Source organism: Amblyraja radiata, chromosome 1 (assembly GCF_010909765.2).
Source record: "Amblyraja radiata isolate CabotCenter1 chromosome 1, sAmbRad1.1.pri, whole genome shotgun sequence".
NCBI classification, from domain to species: Eukaryota; Metazoa; Chordata; class Chondrichthyes; order Rajiformes; family Rajidae; genus Amblyraja; species Amblyraja radiata.
The window spans coordinates 154,210,779-154,235,196 of record NC_045956.1 but is presented as its reverse complement, the minus strand read 5'-3'; the positions used below and the strand labels follow the sequence as shown (position 1 = coordinate 154,235,196).

The 24,418-nt window shown below is 43.0% G+C and overlaps 1 protein-coding gene across 4 annotated transcripts in view; it reads left to right on the top strand.

Moving 5' to 3' along the window:
• wdr7 (WD repeat domain 7) overlaps positions 1-24,418 on the top strand; it is a 561,078-nt gene that overhangs the window by 43,289 nt on the left and 493,371 nt on the right. For 2 of the 4 annotated variants that reach the window (XM_033033110.1, XM_033033103.1), the window contains 5 exons: positions 4,237-4,313; positions 7,135-7,254; positions 7,903-8,048; positions 8,944-9,046; positions 20,274-20,411. In XM_033033110.1, coding sequence (XP_032889001.1) covers positions 4,237-4,313; positions 7,135-7,254; positions 7,903-8,048; positions 8,944-9,046; positions 20,274-20,411 — 584 coding nt within the window. The remainder of the gene's footprint in view (positions 1-4,236; positions 4,314-7,134; positions 7,255-7,902; positions 8,049-8,943; positions 9,047-20,273; positions 20,412-24,418) is intronic. The other 2 variants (XM_033033128.1, XM_033033119.1) reach the window with 1 other exon arrangement.

Here is a 24,418-nt window from a genome sequence, read left to right as displayed (position 1 = left end):
GTCCGGACCTGGAGACTTATCCACTTTTATATTTCTCAAAAGTGTCAGTACTTCCTCTTCTTTGATCCTCATAGTTTCCATAGCTACTCTACTTGTTTCCCTTACCTCACATAATTCAATATCCTTCTCCTTGGTGAATACCGAAGAAAAGAAACTGTTCAATATCTCCCCCATCTCTTTTGGCTCTGCAGATAGTTGGCCACTCTGACTCTCTAATGGACCAATTTTATCCCTCGTTATCCTTTTCAAGCAGAGTGCAAGGCCACCGAATTCAAGTGCAGCTTCCAACCACTTCAAGCAGGGTGCAAGGCCACCAAATTCAAGTGCAGTTTCATACCATTTCAAGGAGGGTGCAAGGCCACCACATTCAAATGCAGTTTCATACCATTTCAAGCAGGGTGAAACCACCATAAAACCACACAAAACACCACACTCACCGTTCAGTAGCCATTCAGTGTGTTCAGTTGATTCACAGCTCAGACAGTCGTGACCTCTCCCTCCCCCATCATGCAGAGACTGAGCCATATCCACACTTCCAGGTTTTACTAGACCAAGTGCAGACCCGTTGGGTCTGATCCCCCAACGTGCGGTTGTGTGGGGGGGGCAGGGGGGGGGGCGGCACGCAGCGTCACACACACTAACTATCCCCCCCCCCGCACTCACGCTAATTACCCCCTTGATATTATATTAATATTATTAATTTGCTCCTTTTACCCCATAACCACCCTATCTACTGACGCATAGCCCCCAACTTGCAGTCACATCTAGAGAGGGGGGGGGGGCGGGGGTAGAGAGTGAGGGCAGAGAGAGAAGGGACAGAGGCAGAGACAGAGACACAGAGAGAGGGGCAAGAGGGATAGGGGGCTGGAGAGGAGGATAAGGGAGGGTGGGTGAGGGGGGAAAGGTGGGGGAGGAGGGGAGGAGAGAGAGAGGGTGAGAGTGAGGGTGAAAGAGAGGGGGTGCTGAGAGGAGGGTGAGGTGGGGAGCAGGGATGGGGAGGGAGGGTAGAGGGTAGGGGGTTTAGGGGAGGGAGGGAGGGTGGGGGAGGGGAGAGAGGGGGGGAGGGGGGAGAGAGGGAATGAGGGGAGAGAGAGGGTGTGCTGAGGGGGGAGAGGTGGGGAGCGGGGAGGGAGGGTGGAGGGAAGGGGGTAGGGGTGTGTGGAGGGGAGGGGGTTTAGGGGAGGAATGGTGGGGAGGGGATGGAGGGGGGGAGAAAAAGAGGGGAGAGAGAGAGGGGGGGAGGGGGGGAGAGGAGTGGAGGAGAGGGGGAGAGGGGGAGAGGAGTGGAGGAGAGGGGGGGAGAGGAGGGGTGAGGTGGGGAGAGGAGAGGAGAGGGGGGGGGGGGGGAGGAGGAGAGGGGGGAGAGGAAAGGGGGGGAGAGGAAAGGGGAAGGGAGAACCTAAAAAAACATTTTAGAACCAAAAAAGACACATTCTGCAAGCATTGTAGAACCAAAAGAGACACTTTTTGCAAACATTTTAGAACCAATAAACACTTTTTGCAAACATTTTAGAACCAATAGACACATTCTGCAAGCGTTTTAGAACCACTAAGGACACTTACATTTGAGTAGACATGTGTTCAGTGTTATTCACAGCTCAGAGAAACGTGACCCTCTGCCTTCCTCCAGCTTGCAGACACTGATTGAGGCACACCACTTCCTGGTTTTATCGTCCTTCCCCCCTGCCGCCAGCAGGGGCAGCAGAGAGAATGGGAAATTTTGTAAAATCATTAATATCTCTGTCATTTTGCATCGACGGGAAAAATCCTCGGCACACATACGGCGGAGGGGGGCTCTGAGCAAGGTGGCCAAAAATGACGGCCGTAGGTGGCGGCGTTCTCTCGGAAATCGCAGCACAGATGGCCAAAACCGGTCAAGAACAGACTTTTAGTAATATAGATAATCCCTCCTCCTCCCACTGGAAAAGGTGTGGCCTTCGTGGCGTGATTGACAGGAGAGAGATTCTCAACATTTTTTAAACACGAATAACACTTTTATTTTTCATTGATGGGAAGAATCCTGTGCACCTGATGAGTGGAGGGGGACTGAGTAAGATGGCCAAAAATCACAGCCGCAAGTGGTAGCGTTTTATCTAAAATCAATATAGTGCTAACAGGAAGTTGTCAAGTTTAGCCAAACAACCATTTGCAGTGCCTTTTTACTTCAACCCAAAACTCCCAAACAACCATTTGCAGTGCCTTTTCACTTCAACACAAAACCCCCAAACAACCATTTGCAGTACCTTTTTACTTCAGCCCAAACCCCCCAAACAACCATTTGCAGTGCCTTTTTACTTCAAACCAACCATATTTTCATTTTCAAACAACATTAAGGGCACTCACAGTTGAGTAGACATGTATTCAGTGTTATTCTGAGATCAGAGAGACATGACCCTCTAGTTTCGTCCATCTTGCAGAGACTGAGTGAGGCACACTCCTGGTTTTATATTCCCTCCCCCCTCCCACCAGCAGGGGCAGCAGAGAGAATGGCAATTAAAAAAAAACATTAATATCTCTCTGATTTTTCATGGATGGCAAAAATCCTCTGGTCCAGTCCGGCGGAGGGGGGCTCTGAGCGAGGTGACCAAAAATGACGGCCGTAAGTGCCGGCGTTCTCACAGAAATCACATCGCAATGAGTCAAAAGCTGTCAAGATCTTACTTTTAGTAATATAGAGATAGATGCTGTGATTTTTTTTTTCTGTTACTATTGGATTTTAATTATCTCAAGAATGGCCATCTTGAGTTTCACTTCACCCAAGATGCTTGCTTGGTTGCTAAATGTATGAGGCATTATAAATGTATGATATATCTTGCCCAGCAAATGTTACTTATTTGCGTGACCCATTTTTAGTATCTTGCAGTTAATTTTGAAAAGCTTTTGACAGCCATCAAAGCAGGATAGACCCTCGATAAAGTTGTTTATTTATGCAAGTTTCAGTTTCTTTTAAACAATTGGGAAGGCATATTTTAGGTAAAATTCCACAAAATTATTCCAAAATCGAGTAATCTAGCATTATCCCAAAAGAAATTTTCTTGTCCGACATGCCTGTTGATGAAATTAGAAAACAAATCTTTGTCCATGCATAGAGAATTATTTGACGTAGAAATGACAGAAAAAGTCTGTCAACATATATGCTTGAAATATACGAGTCTTTTGTTGGTGGTTTGAAAGAGCTGTGCTGGAAAAGTGCTGCTCACAGTTGAGTTTTTTTCATAACTTGTGCTCCTGAGCATTGTAGAAGAGAGTACATACAGCACATGTCATTCTGCCCCTGATCCCTGAGGGAGGTCTTGATCTGACGTAGCTGAGGCTGGATGAATTTCTTATCTGGCATCATAGCTTTATCGAGCATGTCCCATTAATTTGATAGGGGGTTGCTGAACTTCATTGCAAAGGTAAGTTGAGGTTAAGACTTCAATGTGGAAACACCTTGTAAAGACTTTTGACAGCATGAGCAATCAAGAAGTAATCAGGGGGGTGTCTCAGGATCTTCTACCAGAGACAGAGTCATAGATCATGGACAGATGTGACAGGAAACTTTGAATATTTGGAGACACAAGGAAACTGAAGGTGCTGAAATCTTGCACAGAACACAAAGTGCTGCAGTAACCTTGCGGGTCAGGCAGCATCTCTGGAGGAGATGGACAGGCAACAATTTTGGTTCGCATCCTTTCTTGTAGCAATCTGGCCACAGAAGTTAAGTGCAGGTAGCATGGTGGTGTGCACTTGAGGTGCATGCTTTCTCAAGGGTGTTTTGGGCTAAATTATCTAAAATAGTGGTGCTAAAGTTATGGTGAATTGGATTTGGATTCTGTTGACTGTGAAAAGGTTTTCATTTAAATGAGTAAGATTTAGTTGTATAACATGGTAGTGAGGATGCGAGGAAACATTACAATTTGCTCTGCAATCGATTTTCTATATTCATATTTTATGTAAAATCTGTTTAAAAGCCATGGCATTCTTCAATGGATTGCTTTTTGAAAGTATGAGGATAGATAAACACACTTAGTGGCATCTGTAAGATTGATATTCATAGAACATATAACAGTACAGCACAGGTACCCTTATCTGTCTGTACATAATCCGTCCCTCCATTCCCTGCATATTCATGTGCCTGTCTAAAAGTCTAAAATGCGCTATTAGCTTAGTCGCACCATGATCCTAATGGTCTCTATTAATTTAATGATCATATAGCACTTAAATAATTGGTGTTTCATTATTTTTTATTCTCAGAAGACACAGTGATTGGAGTTTCAGTAACTGGAATCTTAAAGGTGTGGATTATTACTGCTGAAATCAGTCGAATGCAGGTATGATTTTGAAGATATGGATTGAGTAGTTTTGTAAGTTAACAGGGTTTCCATGTTCTGTTTGAATCTACAGTGGAGTGGTTCACATATATCACAAGGGATTATAAAATCAGTGCAGTGTTGATGTTCCAACGTGTCTCATCAGAATGTTTAAGAAGGAACTGCAGATGCTGGAAAATCGAAGGTACACAAAAATGCTGGAGAAACTCAGCGGGTGCAGCAGCATCTATGGAGCTAAGGAAATAGGCAATGTTTTGGGCCGAAGCCCTTCTTCAGACTGATGGGGGCGGGGAGAAGAAAGGAAAAAGGAGGAGGAGGAGCCCGAGGTCTGAGGGAGAGATAGGAAGGGGAGGAGACAGCAATGGCTATCAAAATTGGGAGAATTCAATGTTCATGCCCCCAGGATGCAGGCTCCCCAAGCGGAATATGAGGTGCTGATCCTCCAATTTCCGGTGGTGTTCCCTCTGGCCTCTGATAATTTTCTTGTTTCTGACCTTAAACTTATTTATAATTAACTATCATCACATTTTTGAATTTCAAGGTTGCTTGTAATTTTAATCTGCCAATGCTTATCGTGTAATACAGTGCCCTCCACAATATTTGGGACAAAGACCCATCATTTATTTATTTGCCTCTGTACTCCACAGTTCGAGATTTGTAATAGAAAAAAATTCACATGTGGTTAAAGTGCACATTTTAATAAAGGCCATTTTTATACATTTTGGTTTCACCATGTAGAAATACAGCAGTGTTTATACATAGTTCCCCCATTTGAGCGCACCATAATATTTGGAACACAGCATTGTCATGTAAATGGAAGTAATCATGTTTAGTATTGAAGTACTGAAGAAGTATTTAGTACTGAAGTCTGAAGAAGGGTTTCGGCCCGAAACTTTGCCTATTTCCTTCGCTCCATTGATGCTGCTACACCCGATGAGTTTCTCCAGCACTTTTGTCTACCTTGAATGACAGAATCCTGGGTGTGAAGGCCAGAATGCTTATTTGTTTGCAAACACATGTCATTAGCCTGTGGTACACTTTGCCATAAGTGGCAATTGAAGCCAACATTACCTGTCAGTGGCATACATTTAGTATTTTGTTTAGTTTAGAGATGCAGCATGGAAACAGGCCATTCGGCCCACTGGGTCTGCACTGACCAGCGATCCCCGCACACTAACACTATCCTACACACACTAGGGACAATTTACATTTACACCAAGCCAATTAACCTACAAACCTGTACGCCTTTGGAGTGTGAGTGGAAACCAAAGTACTCTGAGAAAACCCACGCAGGCATAGGGAGGACGTACAAACTCCGTAGAGACAAACACCTGTAGTCAGGATCGAACCCAGGTCTCTGACGCTGTAATGAGAATATCCTAGTTAATAATAAATTATAATGTAAGATGTTTTATTAAATAAAGATTAATTTGACTTCTTTGGGTTCTGAAGCTTTATAATTTTGTGCTGTGAAGGAGCTGGGTAATCAGGAAGTTAGAGGCCTGCATTCAAGCTGCTTCCTGTTAGCCCAAGTAAAATACATTTACAATGGTAGGAGAGGATGTATTTCCTTTGGAGTTGGTAGTCTTTGTAAACAGGAACTTCTGTGGGTAGCTGACATTAATGTGATCAGCAGTTGTGATTGATAGAACCACAAGATGGCAAGTGTATTGTATTACTGACAAGAATACTTTGAATGCCTGTATTGATTTGTATAAAACGTCATTGCTGCCACTCCGTGTAACCATGTGACTGTTTCCAAAACACTATAAAATATGTTGTATGACTTTATTCATTCTAGTGGTAGCCCAGGGAAGTTAAGTATCTGTTATATACTTGACTTTGTATCCCTGGCACTCTCGCTGGCTAATGATCAGTAAAGCTTGTGTTGGTTTACCTAACCTATTGTGAGCTGTCTGTTTTAAGAAATGAACCTTAACAGTAAGACCGTAGCTCTACCGCTACATCACCGTGCCGCTCAAATCCTCAGTTTATTTCAAATATGTGAGTCAAGATCTCACCCAGTGCCCTCATAAATTGAAATTTCAAATTGTGTTTGTGGACCAGGAAATATCAGTTTGAACTTTGGGACCTCTTCTGCATAATATCATTTTGAACCCATTTGAACAGCGAGCTGCAAATTGATGTACTATCCAATCTAAAAGTTGATGCTTCTGAGAATGCACCAATCTCTCCAACAACATTCAAATCTCAACATTGTTTATATGCTGAAGTCTTAAGCAGGTTTTGAACCCATAGCAATCCTACACAGGCAAAAGTGTTATAAACTGAACCCAAGTTAACAAAATCAGAGAGCATGTTGGTAGAATTTGTAACGCATTAGTGATTAAGATTGGTATAAAGGCTTCTATTGAAGATGAGAATTTAGATTTGGTGCATATAATAGATTCACGAGAACAAATTGAAGACACACAACATATGCAGTAGAATGTTGAGTCAGTAGGATGTTGTAAAGCTCGGAGAATGGGAGCTTGAGAAGAATATTGGAAACATTAACTCTTGATGAACAAGGTTACGATGTAAATATAGACCATCCACAAAAAGTGGTAAAATTCAATGTACTGGAGAGGTATTGAGAAAATTATTTCTTGTACTTATCAGATCAATTAAATAAATGGAACCATAATGAATGTATAAGCTTTATGGTTTCCAGAAAGCAATAGGCCAAACACACAGTCAGGAGATGAGTTGATAATACTTTTGGTAAAATGTAGATGCAGGCAATTGTATTCATGTACCTATATTGATTTACCTGTATATATCTATTTCATTGATATTGGGACATGCACTTACATTATAGGATACTGAACCAATCTTTGAAGAGGAATCCAAGCCTATTTACTGTTTGAATTGTCAAAGCATTTCATTTTGTACATATACGCAACGATCACTTCTGGTGGTTTGCTCCAAATATTGGAAGGTAAGATGTTTTGTAGCAAAAGGCGTGATTTTTGCAATTAAAAATAGGAAATTCTGAGATGAAAAGTTTAAATACAAATCTCAGGAAGTCAACATGCGAGTTTACCTTTGAAATTGTGCACGATGCAAGTGCTGCTATCCCTTTGAATGCTGTTCATCGATTTTCTTTCTTTTTGATGTCTCTCTTGTGCTTCCATGTTTTGTGTGGCTTCAAACCGTACTATCCAAGCAAATAATTACTGATCTCCTAAATACTTTTTACCCCCTCCATCATGTACAACAACTTAAAATGCTACTCTATGAAACTTTGCTATAAAACTTATTTTCTTCAATTTCTACTTTTCCATGATGTCTGACCTTCCCAAGGGCTTTACTCTCCCTTTTTGTGATCGACCAGCTTTGCTTTTAAAGACCCTTATCTGTTTAGCAGCTGTCTGTTGCAACAAGAATTTGCAATTCCATTGTCTTGTCTTGCCCATTCAGCTTGCTTGTCCACATCTCCTTGAAACCTCTACATTACTAAGTTTCTGGCCAAAATTACTCATATATCTAATATTTTAAATCTTCATCCATCCACTGGAATTAGTTCTTAATTGTGCTAGTTCATAATTAGCATATCTCATTTAAATGTATTTCCTTTACCTTTCAGGTGTTTGATGCTGGTGACTTTTCCTTGTTGTGCTCAGTATCCAGTGAGGGTGGCCAGTCTTGGACTGGGGGTGAATTTGTAGATGCTGATAAGGTTGTTATTTGGACTGAAGATGGGAGGAGCTTTATCTACCTACTACCTTCAAGGTATTTGTCTTGAATTTTTTTTTAACTTAAAAAAAAACGTAGACTAGCTCTTGACAGCAGATGATCATTGTTCCTGTTTCACTTATTGTAAGTGATAATGTAAAATACATTTGCTTGAGTTAGAAGGAATGAAATGAGTTAACATGATTCAAGTTGGCTCCTGTGCGTTACCTGTTATATTGAATGGCGTCAAAGATAAGCTCAGGACCATTTTCATGTACGAGTGAAACTACCATTTAAAGTTTGGAATGTTATTTTATTGGCAATGTGGGTCATTACAATGAGATATATTATCAATGTATTTATGTTCAGATCTAATAGTCGAGTTTATTGTCATGTACAAGTATGGTAAGCGACAGGTGCAATGAAAACCTTGCTTATGGCAGCATCACAGACTCATAGACTCTGACAGCACCTAAAAGCACAAATTAGACATAAATTACATATGAAAAGAAAAAAGTCTGCAAAAAAAAAAACGAGGCTATGGTAGTGCAAGAGGTGAGGCATAGTTCCCAAGGTAGGATCGTGGATGTGTGGATCAGTTCAAGAACCTGAGTTATTGGAAAGTAGCTGCACCTGAAGCTGGTAGGATGTGCAACATCAAGCCTCAGTACCTCCTGCCCAGCAGTAGCAGCGAGCCTTGTTGAATTAACTATTAATGTAGTGCTGTTGAAAATAGTATTTTCATGAGGGTTCTCATTTAAAACAGTTTTGTACCAATCGCTGTTGTTTCTTGTTGCTGTTACTTGAATATGATTAAACTGTTATCTTTTTAATCTTTAAAATTCCAATAAATTATGGTATGTTTTTACCCATGTAAAGTTTATTGGATTTGGAAATTGTACAGTACATTGTGGCCTTGTATAAGAAAAAAACTTTTTTTCTTCCCCAATAGCTGTTTACCAGCAAGTGAATCATTCCGTAGCAATGTTGGCAAAGCTATTGAGAATTCAATTCCTCCTCTACTGTACAATGTTTTGGACTGGAAGGATAAATCTGTAAGCAACACTTTTTATTCAATAAATAGATTTAAGTAGATACATTATTTATTTTGTCCAATACTTTGGTTGCACTGATTTTTTTTTCATTGCATTTATATCGGTCAAGCATGCTGGTGAAGGAACGCTTCCAATTTTGACCCCAACGTGATTGCGAATTAAGCTTCCTATGACATCATAAAGTGATAGGAGTAGAATTAGGCCATTCGGCCCATCGTCTACTACTCCACCATTCAATCATGGCTGATCTATCTCTCCCTCCTAACCCCATTTTCCTGCCTTCTTCCCTCAACCTCTTACATGATCTATCAACGTTAAATTATTGCGCTATGGATATAATGAGGATCTTCCAGGGTTCAATGAGAGGACACTTTCATGTCATCGGCCCTTATCTATGTCTGAGTCCAGTTTCCAAATGTAGGTTACCTTCCAAACATGACCTATATCATTGCTGTATTGTTATATTTTGTGCAGTATATTTTGGAATGTGCCCAATAGAAACTCTGCCGTCAGTAAGACTTTCAGAAAGTCTAACCTGAAAGATGTTTTTCTTCCATTATTTTACAACTCATTGATTTGAATTTGTCACATTTACTCATTTAAACTGGCCAGATTTTGAAAGTTTACTTTTCATATAATGAGATGGCTTACATAAAAGTTGGTGATGCAAGGAACTGCAGATGTTGGAATCTTGCTTAGAACACAAAGCGCTAGAGTAACTCAAAGGGTCAGGCAGCATCTCTGAAGGACATGGATAGGCGGCATTTCAGGTCATGTCCTTTCTTCAGTTTTGTTAAAAAATTGCTTGTTTTATTTTGTATTTGACTTCTATCTCTTGCCCGTTGGTTGTGTAATTGGCACCCTACCCTAAATTTGCTTTGGCGTAATGACAATATGTCAATGAAAATGGAATTAGGGGTAAGTGGATAGGGGACCAGTTGGAGCTGGGGCATGGGGTGGGTGATGCCATTTTCTTTTTGCAGTGTTACCCATTGCTTATGTTTTAGCTGTCAGTTTATGTCTTTAACATGAGGTACAGTAATTGTTAATGAGCATGTAACAATGGTAATGCCACGGTGGTTGTGGGAGATTTCAATATGCAGGGAGACTGGGAAAATCAGATTGGTTCTGGATCTCAAGAAAGGGAGTTTGTAGAATGCCTATGAGATGGATTCTTAGAGCAACTTGTACTGGAGGCTACCAGAGAGAAGGCAATTCTGGATTTAGTGTTGTCTAATGAACCAGATTTAATAAGGGAACTCAATGTAAAGGAACTGCTAGGAAGTAGTGACCATACTATGATAAGCTTTAATCTGCAATTTGAGAGGGAGAAGGTTAAATCATAAGTGTCAGTGTTGCAGTTGAACAAGGGGGACTATGAAGGTATGAGAGAGGAGCTGGCCAAGGTCGACTGGAAAAGGATCCGAGCAGGAATGACGGTGGAACAGCAATAGCAGGAATTTCTGTTTAAAGGAAGAAAGATTCTAAGGGAAGTATGAGGCAACCGTGGCTGACAAGGAAAGTTAGGGATGGAATAAAACTGAAAGAAAAGGTGTATAACATAGCAAAAGTAGCGAAAAGCTGGAGGATTGGGAAACTTTCAAAGGACAACAGAACGTAAAAAAGGCAATAGGGGGTGAAAAGATGAAGTGTGAGGGTAAGCTGGCCAAGAATATAAAGAAGGATAGTAAACGCTTCTTTAGGTATGTTAAGAGAAAAAGATTAGTAAAGACAAATGTGGGTCCCTTGAAGGCACAAACGGGTGAAATTATTATGGGCAACAAGGAAATGACAGATGAGTTGAACAGGTACTTTGGTTCTGTCTTCTGTCTAAGGAAGACACAAACAATCTCCCAGATGTACTAGTGGACAGAGGATCCAGGGAGACAGAGGAACTGAAAGAAATTTGCATTAGGCGAGAAATAGTATTGGGTAGACTGATGGGACTGAAGGCTGATAAATCCCCAGGGCCTGATGGTCTGCATCACAGGGTACTCATGGACGCATTGATGATCATTTTCCAATGTTCTATAGATTCAGGGTCAGTTCCTGTGGATTGGAGGGTAGCTAATGTTATCCCACTTTTCAAGAAAGGTGGGGAAGATGCTGGAGTCAATTATTAAAGAAGTAATAACGGCGCATTTGGATAGCAGTAAAACGATTAGTCCAAGTCAGCATGGATTTATGAAGGGGAAATCCTGCTTGACTAATCTTCTGGAATATTTTGAGGATGTGACAAGTAAATGGATGAAGGTGAGCCAGTGGTTGTAGCGCATCTGGATTTTCAGAAAGCCTTTGATAAGGTCCCACACAGGAGATTAGTGGGCAAAATTTGAGCACATGGTATTGGGGTGGGGTATTGACATGGATAGAGAATTGGTTGGCAGACTGGAAACAATGAGTAGGTATAAACGGGTCCCTTTCAGAATGGCAGGCAGTGGCGAGTGGAGTGCTGCAAGGCTTGGTGCTAGGACAGCAACGATTTACAATATATATTAATGATTTATGATGGGATTAAAAGTAACACTAGCAAATATGCAGATGACACAAAGCTGGGTGTCAGTGTGAACTACGAAGAGGACGCAAGGAGGTTGCATGGTGACTTGGACAGGTTGAGTGAGTGGGCAGATGCGTGGCATGTGCAGTATAATGTGGATAAATGTGAGGTTATCCACTTTGGCGGCAAGAAGAAGGAGGCAGATTATTATCTCAATGGCGCCAGATTAGGAAAAAGGGAAGTTCAACGAGACCTGGACGTCCTTGTACACCAGTCACTGAAAATAAACATGCAGGCACAGCAGGTAGTGAAGAAAGCTAATGTCATGTTGGCCTTCATAACGTGAGGATTTAAGTATAGGAGTAAAGAGGTCCTTCTGCAGTTGTGCAGGGTCCTGGTGAGACCACAGCTGCAGTATTGTGTGCAGTTTTGGTCTCCTAATTTGAGGAAGGACATCCTTGCTATTGAGGCAGTGCAGCGTAGGTTCACGAGGTTAATCCCTGGGATGGCGGGACTGTCATATGAGGAAAGATTGGAAAGACTGGGCCTGTATTCACTGGAATTTAGAAGGATGAGAGGATATCTTATACAAATGTATTAAATTATAAAAGGATTGGACAAGCTAGATGCAGGAAAAATGTTCCCAATAATGGGGGAGTCCAGAACCAGGGGCCACAGTTTAAGAACAAGGGCTAGGCCATTTAGAACTTAGATGAAGAAAAATGTTTTCACACAGTTGTGAATTTGTGGAATTCTCTGCCTCAGATGGCAGTAGAGGATGATTCACTGGATGCATTCAAAATAGAGGTAGATAGAGCTCTTAGGGCTAGCGGAATCAAGGGGTATGGGGTGAAGGCAGGAACGGGGTACTGATTGTGGATGATCAGCCATGATCACATTGATGAAGATCAATGCTGGCTCGAAGGGCTGAATGGCCTACCCCTGTACCTATTGTCAATGTATCTATGTAACATGTCTGCTGAGGCGTGAAGTGACAATGGTGCAGTGTCATTGGTAGCCCCTGGTATACTGTCCATTTTAATATGATCCGTGAAATGTTCGCTGTCTTGCAAAGGGTTGGAGCCAAAATGTAAATGTCAAATAATCTGTTGGAGGCAGTGGTATTTCATTTAGTATTTCATTGGCTATCTACTTTAATGGCAGTAATATTTCAACATTAATTGCGCAAATTGATGCGGAGTTACTTTTCTTTGTTGGAGAGGCCATTGCATTACTGCAGTGTTAACAGTTAGCCAGTAGAGGGTGCTATGGTATCACCAGGACTGTATAGTGTATTTCAGAATCATGGCATTTGCAGTTTTAATATTGATTTCAAGCCATCGTCTCTATAACTGTGATTTTTGTTTATTGAGGGAAAAAAATGAACAGCAGTACAAATATCAAGATGTTATTCCTATTCTCAAGCAGTACTAATTTACAATAGTAAAGAACTAAAATTCCTGAAACATCTATTAGTTAACTGGCGTAAATATATCACCATTCCCGGTATTTCCATTTAACTTTGGAGTTTTTACTCAGTAACTCCTCAATTCATATGTTTAGTTTCTCAGCACAAAATAATGATGCTTTTTTGGATATCATAGGCAGGCGGTTACAGTGTCAGTGGTCTCCATACAGCTTTCTTTTTCAGGTGAACATAAAGAACTGCAGGATTAGGTTTATTATTGTCACGTGTACCGAGGTGCAGTGAAAAGCTTTGTTTTGCATGCTATCCAAACAGATCCTCCTACACCTTGCTTAAACACAATCAAGTCAAACTGAAGTACAATAAATGGATCAAAGGGAAAGATACAGAGTGCAATAAACCGTTCCCATAATGTTTGGGACAAAGACCCATCATTTATTTATTTGCCTCTGTATTCCACAATTTGAAATTTTGTAATAGAAAAAAAATCACATGTGGCTAAAGTGCACTTTGTCAGATTTTATTAAAGGCCATTTTTATACATTTTTGTTTCACCATGTAGAAATTACAGCAGTGTTGAAACATAGTCCCCCCATTTCAATGCACCATAATGTTTGGGACACATGTCTTCACAGGTGTTTGTAATTGCTTAGGTGTGTTTAATTGCCTCCTTTATGCAGATATAAGAGAGTTCTCAGCACCTAGTCTTTCTTCCAGTCTTTCCATCACCTTTGGAAACTTTTATTGCTGTTTACCAACATGAGCACTAAAGTTGAAACCATTATGTAGCAATGTTACAAAATTTTGAGATTTAAAAAATCAAGTCTGCAATTTATCCCATCAGATAAAGCATAAGAAGAAGTTTAATTTGACACCTAATTCACTTTCATATCTTAAGTATTAAAGAAGTTATGGCCATTTTCATACTCGGAAATTAGCATCTTGTTCCCTATTGCTTTTCCATTGACTTAACTCAAAAGCTGTGATCGAGGACAGTCAAAAGCCCATAACTTTCTTAAAAATTAAGAGAACTGAATGGAATTTTCAGTTATTGTAGATTGAAGCATTCTGAAACAAATATGAAACAATCTTACTTGGATGACCTGAAATTAAAGCATATAATTAGTTAATTACCTAATTGTAGCTAATCACAAAATTCAATTACTAGATCTAAACATCTATCCATTTCTGAAGAAAAGATTACAATTTTTAAATAGCCTGTGTCCAAATAACAGTCACACAATAATTCACAATATAACATGATTTTTAAATCTCATTGTCATGAATTTATAGGCCAAATGGAATGAATTTAGTGTTGAATTCCTGTAAATTAATGGCCATTTAAATCATCTTGCGAGTGAGATTTTGTGGAACGCGATCGTTTGGAACGTTGCGGTTGCGGTGAATTTAAACCCCATATCTGCAGGAAAAATGCTGCCAGTTCGTATAGGGCCTTAATCACATTTTCGCCAATGAAATTTTGATTAAAGTAATCCTAAAAAGCAAGTTTATATGTAAAATAAACGACTTACCTTATGTTTTGTCCGCTACATGAGATCCGTCCCGTTGTCGGCGTTGACGGTGTTAGAAGTAGATTTTTATTTTACTACAGCGATTAAATTGTCCAGCGGTTTTTAAAATAAAAACTTCCGAGAACGGCAGTCGGAACGATTTTTCAGCATCAGGTAGTAGCCCGAGAAAATATATCTCGGACAGGCAGGAGAAAAAGGAATTTTAATCCCGCACCACCCCCCCCCCCCCCCCCCCCCCAAAGGCGCCAAAGTTGCGCACATGGTCAGTGACAGGACTGCAGCACCGCTGAAGGTAAGTTTTGTAACATACCTACATTATGAGACTGAGAAACAAGAATAAAACTGTTAGAGACATCAGCCAAACCTTAGGCTTACGAAAATCAACTGCTTGCAATATCATTAAGAAGAAAGAGAGCACTGGTGAGCTTACTAATCACAACAGGACTGGCAGGCCCAGGAAGACCTCCACAGCTGATGACAGAAGAATTCTCTGTATAATAAAGAAAAATCTAAAGCACCTGTCCGACAGATCAGAAACGCTTCAGGAGTCAGGTGTGGATTTGTCAATGACCACTGTCCGCAGAAGACTTCATGAACAGAAATACAGAGGCTACACTGCAAGATGCAAACCACTGGTTAGCCACAAAAATAGGATGGTCAAGTTACAGTTTGCTAGGAATCACTTAAAAGAGCAACCACAGTTCAGGAAAAAGGTCTTGTGGACAGATGAGATAAAGATTAATTGAAATCAGAGTGATAGCAAGAGCAAAGTATGGAGGAGAGAAGGAACTGCCCAAGATCGAAAGCATACCACCTCATCTGTGAAACAAGGTGGTGAGGGTGTTATGGCCTGGGCATGTATGGCTGCTGAAGGTACTGGCCCATTTATCTTCATTGATGAAACAACTGCTGATGGTAGTAGCATAATGAATTCTGAAGTGTATAGACACATCCTATCTGCTCAAGTTCAAACAAATGCCTCAAAACCCATTGGCCGGTGGTTCATTCTACTGCAAGACAATGATCCCAAACATACTGCTAAAGCAACAAAGGAGTTTTTCAATGCTAAAAAATGGTTAATTCTTGAGTGGCCAAGTCAATCACCCGATCTGAACCCAATTGAACATGTCTTTTATATACTGAAGAGAAAACTGAAGGGGACTAGCCCCCCCCAAAATGCATAAGCTAAAGATGGCTCCAATACAGGCCTAGCAGAGCATCACCAGAGAAGACACCCAGCAACTGGTGACTTCAAGCAGACATTGCATGCAAAGGATATGCAACAAAATACTAAACATGACTACTTTCATTCACATCACATTGCTGTGTCCCAAACATTATGGTGCCCTGAAATGGGGGGACTATGTATAAACACTGCTACATAGCGTAACCAAAATGTATAAAAATGTATAAAAATCTGACAATGCACACTTTAAGCGCATGTGATTTTTTCTATTACAAATCTCAAATTGTGAAGTACAGAGACAAATAAATAAATGATGGGGCTTTGTCCCAAATATTATGGAGGGCACTGTATAGCTCGCAGCATTGTAGAGTCTTCAATAGAGGAGAGGTGAATCGAACAGTACCCAAGCATATGGAAACACCATTTAGCCTAATAACAGAGATGAAGAAGCTCAATGATTCTTTTATTATCATGTGTACCAAGGTGCATTGAATTTCTTTTTTTACATACAGATCAATAAGAATATTGCTATACATTTGTTTTCTTTTGTCCTGTTGTTTTAGTTTAGTTTTAGTTTATTGAGTTTATTTCAGTTGAGTATGAGTGTGGGTGTGGGAGAAACTTGTTTTTAGTCTCTTCCTTCGGGGGGAATGCAACCGTTTCTTGTCGTATCCCCCGTCTCCGTCTGCGCTGAGGCCTAATCGCGGAGCTGGTGGCCTCCAACTGAGACCGACCCCTCGAGGCTCCGGAGGCAGAGCCAGGACTTACCAACGCGAGGATGGCCGACTTCGGGGCTGTGGTGGCTTTGCGGTGGCGGCGACCCGGCTTCGAGCCTCGGAGGCTCGGCCGCGGTCCCAGTGGACTCGGCTGCGGGCCCAGTGGACGACATCATCGGTAGCTCACAGGTCCCAGGTTGGTGACCGGTTCTCCGGAGCTCCCGCAACAACAGCTTCGTCCACTGGACTGGAGGGTGGCAACTTCGTCCGCCCCGGGCCGCAGAGTTTGAACCGGCCCGTTCGCAGAAATCGGATTCGGCCGTGGGACATACCATCACCCGGCGGGGTCCCAACATCAAAAGCCTGGATCGCCTCAATGCAGAGGGAGAACAAGGAGGGAAGGACTTAAAGACTTTTGCCTTCCATCACAGTGAGGAGGTGTCTGGTAGACTCACTGTGGTGGATGTTAAACTGTGTTCATTGTGTGTTTTGTTATTTTATTCTATGTTATGACTGCAAGGTTCGTAATCTCGTTCAGACTGAAAAGTCTGAATGACAATAAAGGATACTTTGACTTTGATTTGCACAATGCCTGATTAAGTACCAAATGTATAAAAACAGTTTACTGAGTCCACATGCAAGAATTGCTGGGGTTTTTGCACCAATTTCAAAGTCCCAGCTGTAGCTGGTCATAATGGCTCATTGCTGCCGTCGCCTCCATCCGGTTCGCTAGCGAACTGCCGTCTCTCTCCTTGCCCGGCCTTCAGCCTTCATAACCCAGGGGTAATCCTGCAGCCGACCTTGAGGGTGGGGAAAGTAAGAGCCCCGGTTCTCTGAACCGGCACTTTGTCCAGCATCTGCCACCATCACTGACTCAATCCACCCTCCGTTTCCTAGTTTTCTTGGGAGTGGGTCGGACACGAGCCTCGGACCCACTCCAAGAGGGATCCCCGTTTTTTCACCAGACAAGCCCAACCTGCCGCTTGCCGGGATATGGCAGCGGCCCACGCCCCTGCAGGAGCTTCTGCTGCGAGCGGCTCTGTGGGAGCTTTCCTTAGTCTGGTGGTGCGCACGTTCAAGCTTCTGTACCTTTGTCTTTGATTATGTTGGCTGCGTAAATTGTAGATGATGTCACTGGTGGGAATTCTGGGGTCTGTGATGGACTGGGCTACATCAACAATTCTGCAATTTCTTGCTTTTTGGGCAGAATTGCATGCTATTCAGCCAGCAGAAAGACCACACAGATTACAATCGAGGAGTCTTCAGTGTTTAGACTCGGGATAAAGGGAATAACGTTTAGTGCAAAGTAAAGTCCGAGTGTCTCCATCGAGGTAGATGATAGGTCAGGACTGCTCCCTAGTTGGTGATAGAATGTTCAGTTAAAATTTCAAATCACTTCTTATTGCACCACCATCAACAGGTCCTGCAAAAGTCTTAAACTGATGCAATAATATGTTGCCAAGTATGATGTTTATATTGTTCATAAGTTCATTGAAATGAATTTAGACTCAAATGGCTATTATTTTGATACAAGGTTGTTGGTAGTGCCATCGAATGCTTGAAGTGTGATCTGGATCTTTAGCTAATGTGCCAGCAGACAATGTAAATGATAAGGAGCTAAGTTTAACCGGGCATGCTACCAAGTACATTGTAACTTTTACTGACACTTGGGAGACCAATTCCTGTTCATGTCAGCAACAGAAGTTAAAGTAATTTCATAAGACTGCAAGTTGGGGCAACTTTGGTGAATTAGTTGATTAAATTATCTGAAAGCTCATATTTAGTTTATAGCATCCATATTTCTGATTAAAAAGCTATGGCGTAAACCCCCATACCAGGATTTAACTACATAAAACAGTTAATACTATTCTCAGCGAGTAAATTTCCACATTGTCTGAGCTAAATATTTTAATTTTAAGGTGCGCAAAGAGATGACTTTATAGTTTGAAAATTGACGTAGTGGGATTGGTTAAAGATCACAATTCTTCGTCTTAAGAGGCTTTTCAGATGACAAAAAAAGCCGGAAATCTCCAGCACCTGACAACATTGTTTCTCCCTCTACTCTTAAGTTCTGTGTCAAACAGCTGGCACCGGTCTTTCCAGACATTTTTAACCAGTCCCTGCAAACATGTACTGTCCCTGCCTGCTTCAAAGTCTCCACTATTGTCCCTGTACCCAAAAAGGCAAGGATTACTTGTCTTAATGACTACAGGCCTGTCGCACTGACCTCTGTAGTCATGAAGACACACGGAAGGCTTGTCCTGGCCAAGCTGAAAAATATCACAAAAAACCCCTGCTGGACCCTCTGCAGTTTGAATATCGGGCCAATAGATCTGTGGATGATGCAGTCTACCTGGGATGCACTTCATCCTACAGCACCTAGACCGCAAGGGGACCTATGCGAGGATCCTGTTTGTTGAATTTAGCCCTGCATTTAACACCATTGTGCCAGAGCTACTACACTCCAAACTTTCCGAGTTGACTGTGCCTGAACCCCTCTGTCGGTGGACCTCCAGCTTCCTGACAGACAGGAAGCAGCATGTGAGGCTAGGAAAGCACATCTCAGACCCGCAAACACTCAGCATAGGAGCACCGCAAGGCAGTGTCACAGCTGGTGTCCTGGTGTTGTCGCAACAACCTGGAGCTCATTGCTCATAAGATAGTGGAATTGATTGTAGACTTTAGGACAACTCCCCCTCCCCTCACCCCAATCCCCATCAACAACACCACAGTCACATCTGTGGAGTCTTTTAAGTTCCTGGGAACCATCATCTCCAAGCACCTTAAGTGGGGGACTACCATCGACTCCACAGTCAAAAAGGCACAACAGAGGATGTACTTCCAACGGCAGCTGAGGAAGCACAATCTGCCACAGGTAATGATGGTGCAATTCTACACGGCCATCGTACAGTCTGTACTCACCTTCTCCATCATGGTCTGGTTTGGCTCAGCCACCAAGCACGACACCTGGAGGCTGCAGCGAATCGTTCAAACAGCAGAGAAGGTTATTGGCTGCAACCTTCCATCCATTGATGAACTGTACACTGCAAGGGGCAGGAAGCGAGCGGGCCAGATCATCTCTGACCCCTCTAACCCTGGCCACAAACTCTTTGAATCACTTCCCTCTGGAAGGCGACTCTGGATTGTCAAAGCTTCCACAGCCAGACATAAAAACAGTTTTTATCCACGAGTAGTTGCTCTACTCAACAGCCAAAAATCTGTAGCCTCCTTTTGATCTGGTATTTTGTTGGTTCACATGCTTGATCAGTGGTGCTTTATCATTAATGTTTTATTATTATTAATGTTTAGTGTTTTCTGAGTCATTCGTAACTGTCACTGTATGCCATGTTGTTACTTGTGGGCGGAGCACCAAGGCAAATTCCTTGTATGTGAATACTTGGCCAATAAACTTACTTAAAATTTACAGAAACTTAAAACAAGAACTGAAATTGCATGAATTAAAATTAACACTTTAATAATTCCGCATTAATACTTGGTCTTCAATGTGATAATATAAATTTGTTTATATTTGTAATGTGAATTTGTAAACCAGCATCAGCAGTTCCTCGTGTCTACTTTGAGTATATAATATTTTACTTTCATTGTTTATGTTCTTTGTAGTTATTTGTAAAATGTTACTGCTGTATTAATTTGTAATCAGATGAGTGTTGACATTTTATTTGTAAAAAGTGCCATAAATGGATCAGTTGAAATAGATTTTTACATTTATTTTGTTAATCCATTTATACATTTCATTTTTATTCAAATGGTTCTGACTACCAAATATGATTTGAGCATTAATTGTATTTTGCTTTTTTTTCCCTTTTGTTCTGTTCCTCTTCCTCCACCATTTGTTTACCCCTTTGGCAGAATATCCAGCAGATAGATTATGGGTATGTAGGGGAGGCACTTGTCCACGATCCTCATGAATGTTACCCCGACCCTGTAAAGGCATGGGAACTCTACAGACCTCAGCTGTTAACATGCACTCTGCCTTTTGATGCTCCAGTAAGAATCATCAAACATTTTCTCCCTCTGTATTTGTGTGTGTCTCTGTCTAGACATTTGGTGTTGGATGACTAAAATATCAATTGTCAATCTTTAATGCAGGCTGGTGGCGTGCTGCTTATTTCACTTTTTTATGCAGAGTGGTATGCTGCTGGCGAAAATGTAAAACAAATTATTTTGAAAGATACTTGCAACACTGATCGATTCATTTCTGATTTTCATTTGAAGTATAAGTAGAAGCGTGCTGAAAATAGAAAATATTTTATTAAATATTGGTACCTGAAAATTAAAAAATGTTAACCTGGTATAGATTTTTCATCGCTGTGACAAATAATGAATTTATCAATATTGTTTGGTTGAGTTCTTCCTTTTGGTTTTGTCATGAAAGTTTAATTCCAACGTCAATGATGGTCCGTGAGGCTAATCATAGGTATTTTGAGAATGACAAATCTGCATGGATGTGACTGACAAATTTATAATTTGTCATTAAATATATCATATTTATTATATCATATTTCCTTACAATACAGAAGCAGACCATTCAGCCATCGTGTCTATGCCAGTTCACTTACACAACTGGCAATTTACATGAGCCAATTAAACTCTCAGCATGTCCTTTCGGATGTGGGAGGATCTTGGAGAACCTCGGGGCAAACTCATGCGAGATATACACTGGCTCAAACTCCACATACACAGCAGCCAATGTCACGATTGAGCCTGAGTTGCTGGAGTTGTGCAGCTGTCATGTAGACAGATACATTGGGTTATTGACTTTACAGTTTAAAATAACAGTACATAGAGCTGAAAATATCACTCCCAGAATGTGAGTTTTCTGCTTTCTGACTTGTTATGTCAGAAACAATGCCGTGTGTACCGAGTATGACTGGAAATATATTTCTTCCAAAACTTGTAGTCATTAAACTCTTATTTCAAATGAGAAAAAAAAACAGTCCAAACAATTTTAGTAAAATGGCTGCAAAGAAGCTTTTCTAGCTTCAAAAATTCATACAACACAGAAACGGGCCCTTTGCAAGTCATGTCTATGCTGTCCATCAAGTTCCCTTTAATGCAGTATACAATATTTATATAGAGCAGGGTCTATGGCAATTTGCCACTAGATCGTGGCAATTAAAATGCTTGTCCAGGTGCTTGAATGTTGTGAGAGTATCTGCCTCATACATTTCTCAGGCAGAAAAATTCCAAATTGGGGCTTAAGGATGATAAATCCCCTGGGCCGCTTGGTCTGCTTCCCAGGGTCCTCAGGGAGGTCACTCTAGAAATAGTGGACGCATTGGTGATCATTTTCCAATGTTCAATAGATTCAGGATCTGTTCCTGTGGATTGGAGGATAGCTAATTTTGTCCCACTTTTCAAGAAAGGAGCGAGAGTGTAAACGGGGAATTACAGACCAGTTAGCCTGACTTCGGTGGTGGGAAAGATGCTGGAGTCAATTATTAAAAAGGTAATAATGGGGCATTTGGATAGGTAAAAGGATTAGTCCAAGTCAACATGGATTTATGAAAGGAAAATCATGCTTGACTAATCTTCTGGAATTTTTTGAGGATGTGACAAGTAAAATGGATGAAGGGGGAGCCAGTGGATGTAGTGTATCTAGACTTTCAGAAAGCCTTTGATAAGGTCCCGCACGGGAGACTGGTGACTAAAATTTGATCACATGGTATTGGGGGTAGGGTGTTGACATGGATAGAAAATTGGTTGGCAGACAGGAAGCAAAGAGTAGGAGTGAACGGGTCCTTTTCAGAATGGCAGGCAGTGGCAAGTGGAGTGCCGCAAGGCTCGGTGTTGGGGCCGCAACTGCTTACCATATATTAATGATTTGGAAGAGGGAATTAGGAGCAACACTAGCAAGTTTGCGGATGACACAAAGCTGGGTGGCAGTGTGAGCTGTGAAGAGGATGTTAGGAGGTTGCAGGGTGACTTGGACAGGTTGAGAGAATGGGCAGATGGCGGCGGCGCGGGCACAAGAATTGGAGAAATAGCGACAATTCCCCTACCTGTCTCAAGGCTGCTCACACGGAGCAGTCTTGTATCCCTTTCGTACAGCCGACAGGAACTTCTGGACTTCGGTTCCTGCGGCTGCAACAACTTTCTGGGCGATCTCCGTCTCGCTCCTGAGCTCGTCAGAGCAACGGAGCACCGGAGCCGCGGGGCTGGAGACCGGCAGCGGAGCCGCGGGGCAGCAGAACGCCAGCAGAGCCGCGGGGCTGGAGAACGCCAGCGAAGCCGCAGGGCTGGAGACCACCAGCGGAGCCGCGGGGCTGGAGACCGGCAGCGGAGCCGCGGGGCAGCAGAACGCCAGCAGAGCCGCGGGGCTGGAGAACGCCACCGGAGTCGCGGGGCTGGAGACCGTCAGCAGAGCCGCGGGGCTGGAGACCAGCAGCGGAGCCGCGGGGCAGCAGAACGCCAGCAGAGCCGCGGGGCTGGAGAACGCCACCGGAGTCGCGGGGCTGGAGACCGTCAGCAGAGCCGCGGGGCTGGAGACCGTCAGCAGAGCCGCGGGGCAGCAGAACGCCAGCAGAGCCGCGGGGCTGGAGAACGCCAGCGAAGCCGCAGGGCTGGAGACCACCAGCGGAGCCGCGGGGCTGGAGACCGCCAGCGGAGCCGCGGGGCTGGAGACCGCCAGCGGAGCCGCGGGGCTGGAGACCGTCACCGGAGCCACGGAGGCGCGGAGCAACGGAGCGGCAGAACACCAGCGTGCACCAAGCCAGCTCGGCCGACCGGAAGCACCAACAGACGGCGACGCGTATGAAAGCACCGCCGGGGACGCAGAGGTGGGTTAAAGGCCAGGTTAGAGCTAGCCCCACACAGGCTAGCGATTCCTAGCCTTTTCCTCGCCAACGTGCGCTCACTGGCAAACAAAATGGACGGACTCCGGCTAAGGATCACCTCCCACAACTGGATCAAAGACTGCAACATCCTGATCTTCACGGAAACTTGGCTCAACATCGACGTTCCTGATAGCGCCATCCAGCTAACGGGGCATCATTTACTCCGAGCGGACAGGACAACGGACTCCGGTAAGACCAGAGGTGGGGGTCTGTGCATTTATGTAAATAAAGCATGGTGCACGGACTCCACCATCATCGAGAGTCACTGCTCAGCTAACCTTGAGTTCCTCTTGGTTAGATGCAGACCGTTCTATCTGCCCAGAGAGTTTACCTCCACTGTTGTGACTGCAGCCTATATCCCTCCTGATGCTAATGCCAAGCTTGCAATGAAAGAGCTGCATACTGCCATTAGCAAACAACAGACTCACAACCCCGAGGCAGCCTTCATTGTTGCGGGTGACTTCAATCACTCTAACCTGAAGACTGTACTCCCCAAATTCCACCAACATGTCTCCTTCGCCACTAGAGTAGACAAGACACTGGACAAAGACTACACTAACATGGCTGAAGCTTACAAAGCCGTTCCCCTCCCCCACCTTGGTCAGTCTGATCACCTCATTGTTCCTGCTCCCGAAGTACTCCCCACTCATCAGACGGGTTAAACCCACTGTGAGGACAGTTAAAGTCTGGTCAGATAAGCGGACTCCACACTTCAGCAGTGTTTTGGAAACACTGACTGGAAGGCGTTTGCAGCCCAGGCCACCCTTGACTCCCACACGGACATTGATTCCTACACATCCTCTATTCTGGACTTTGTAAACTCCACCATCAATAGTGTCACCTCCCTCAAACGGGTGACCATATTCCCGAATCAGAAGCCATGGATGAACAGCGAGGTCAGGCTACTGCTGAAAGCACGGGACACAGCAGGCGATGCTCGAGCCTACAGTTCATCCAGGGCTAACCTGAAGAGGGGCATCAAGAAGGCCAAGCACTGCCATAAGCTCAGGATTGAGGAGCACTTCAACAACAACTCCGACCCCCGACGCATGTGGCAAGGCATCCAGGCCATCACGGACAATAGACCCACCAACACCACCCCCACATCCAGCAACACCTCCTTCCTTGAGGAGCTTAATCACTTCTATGGCCGCTTCG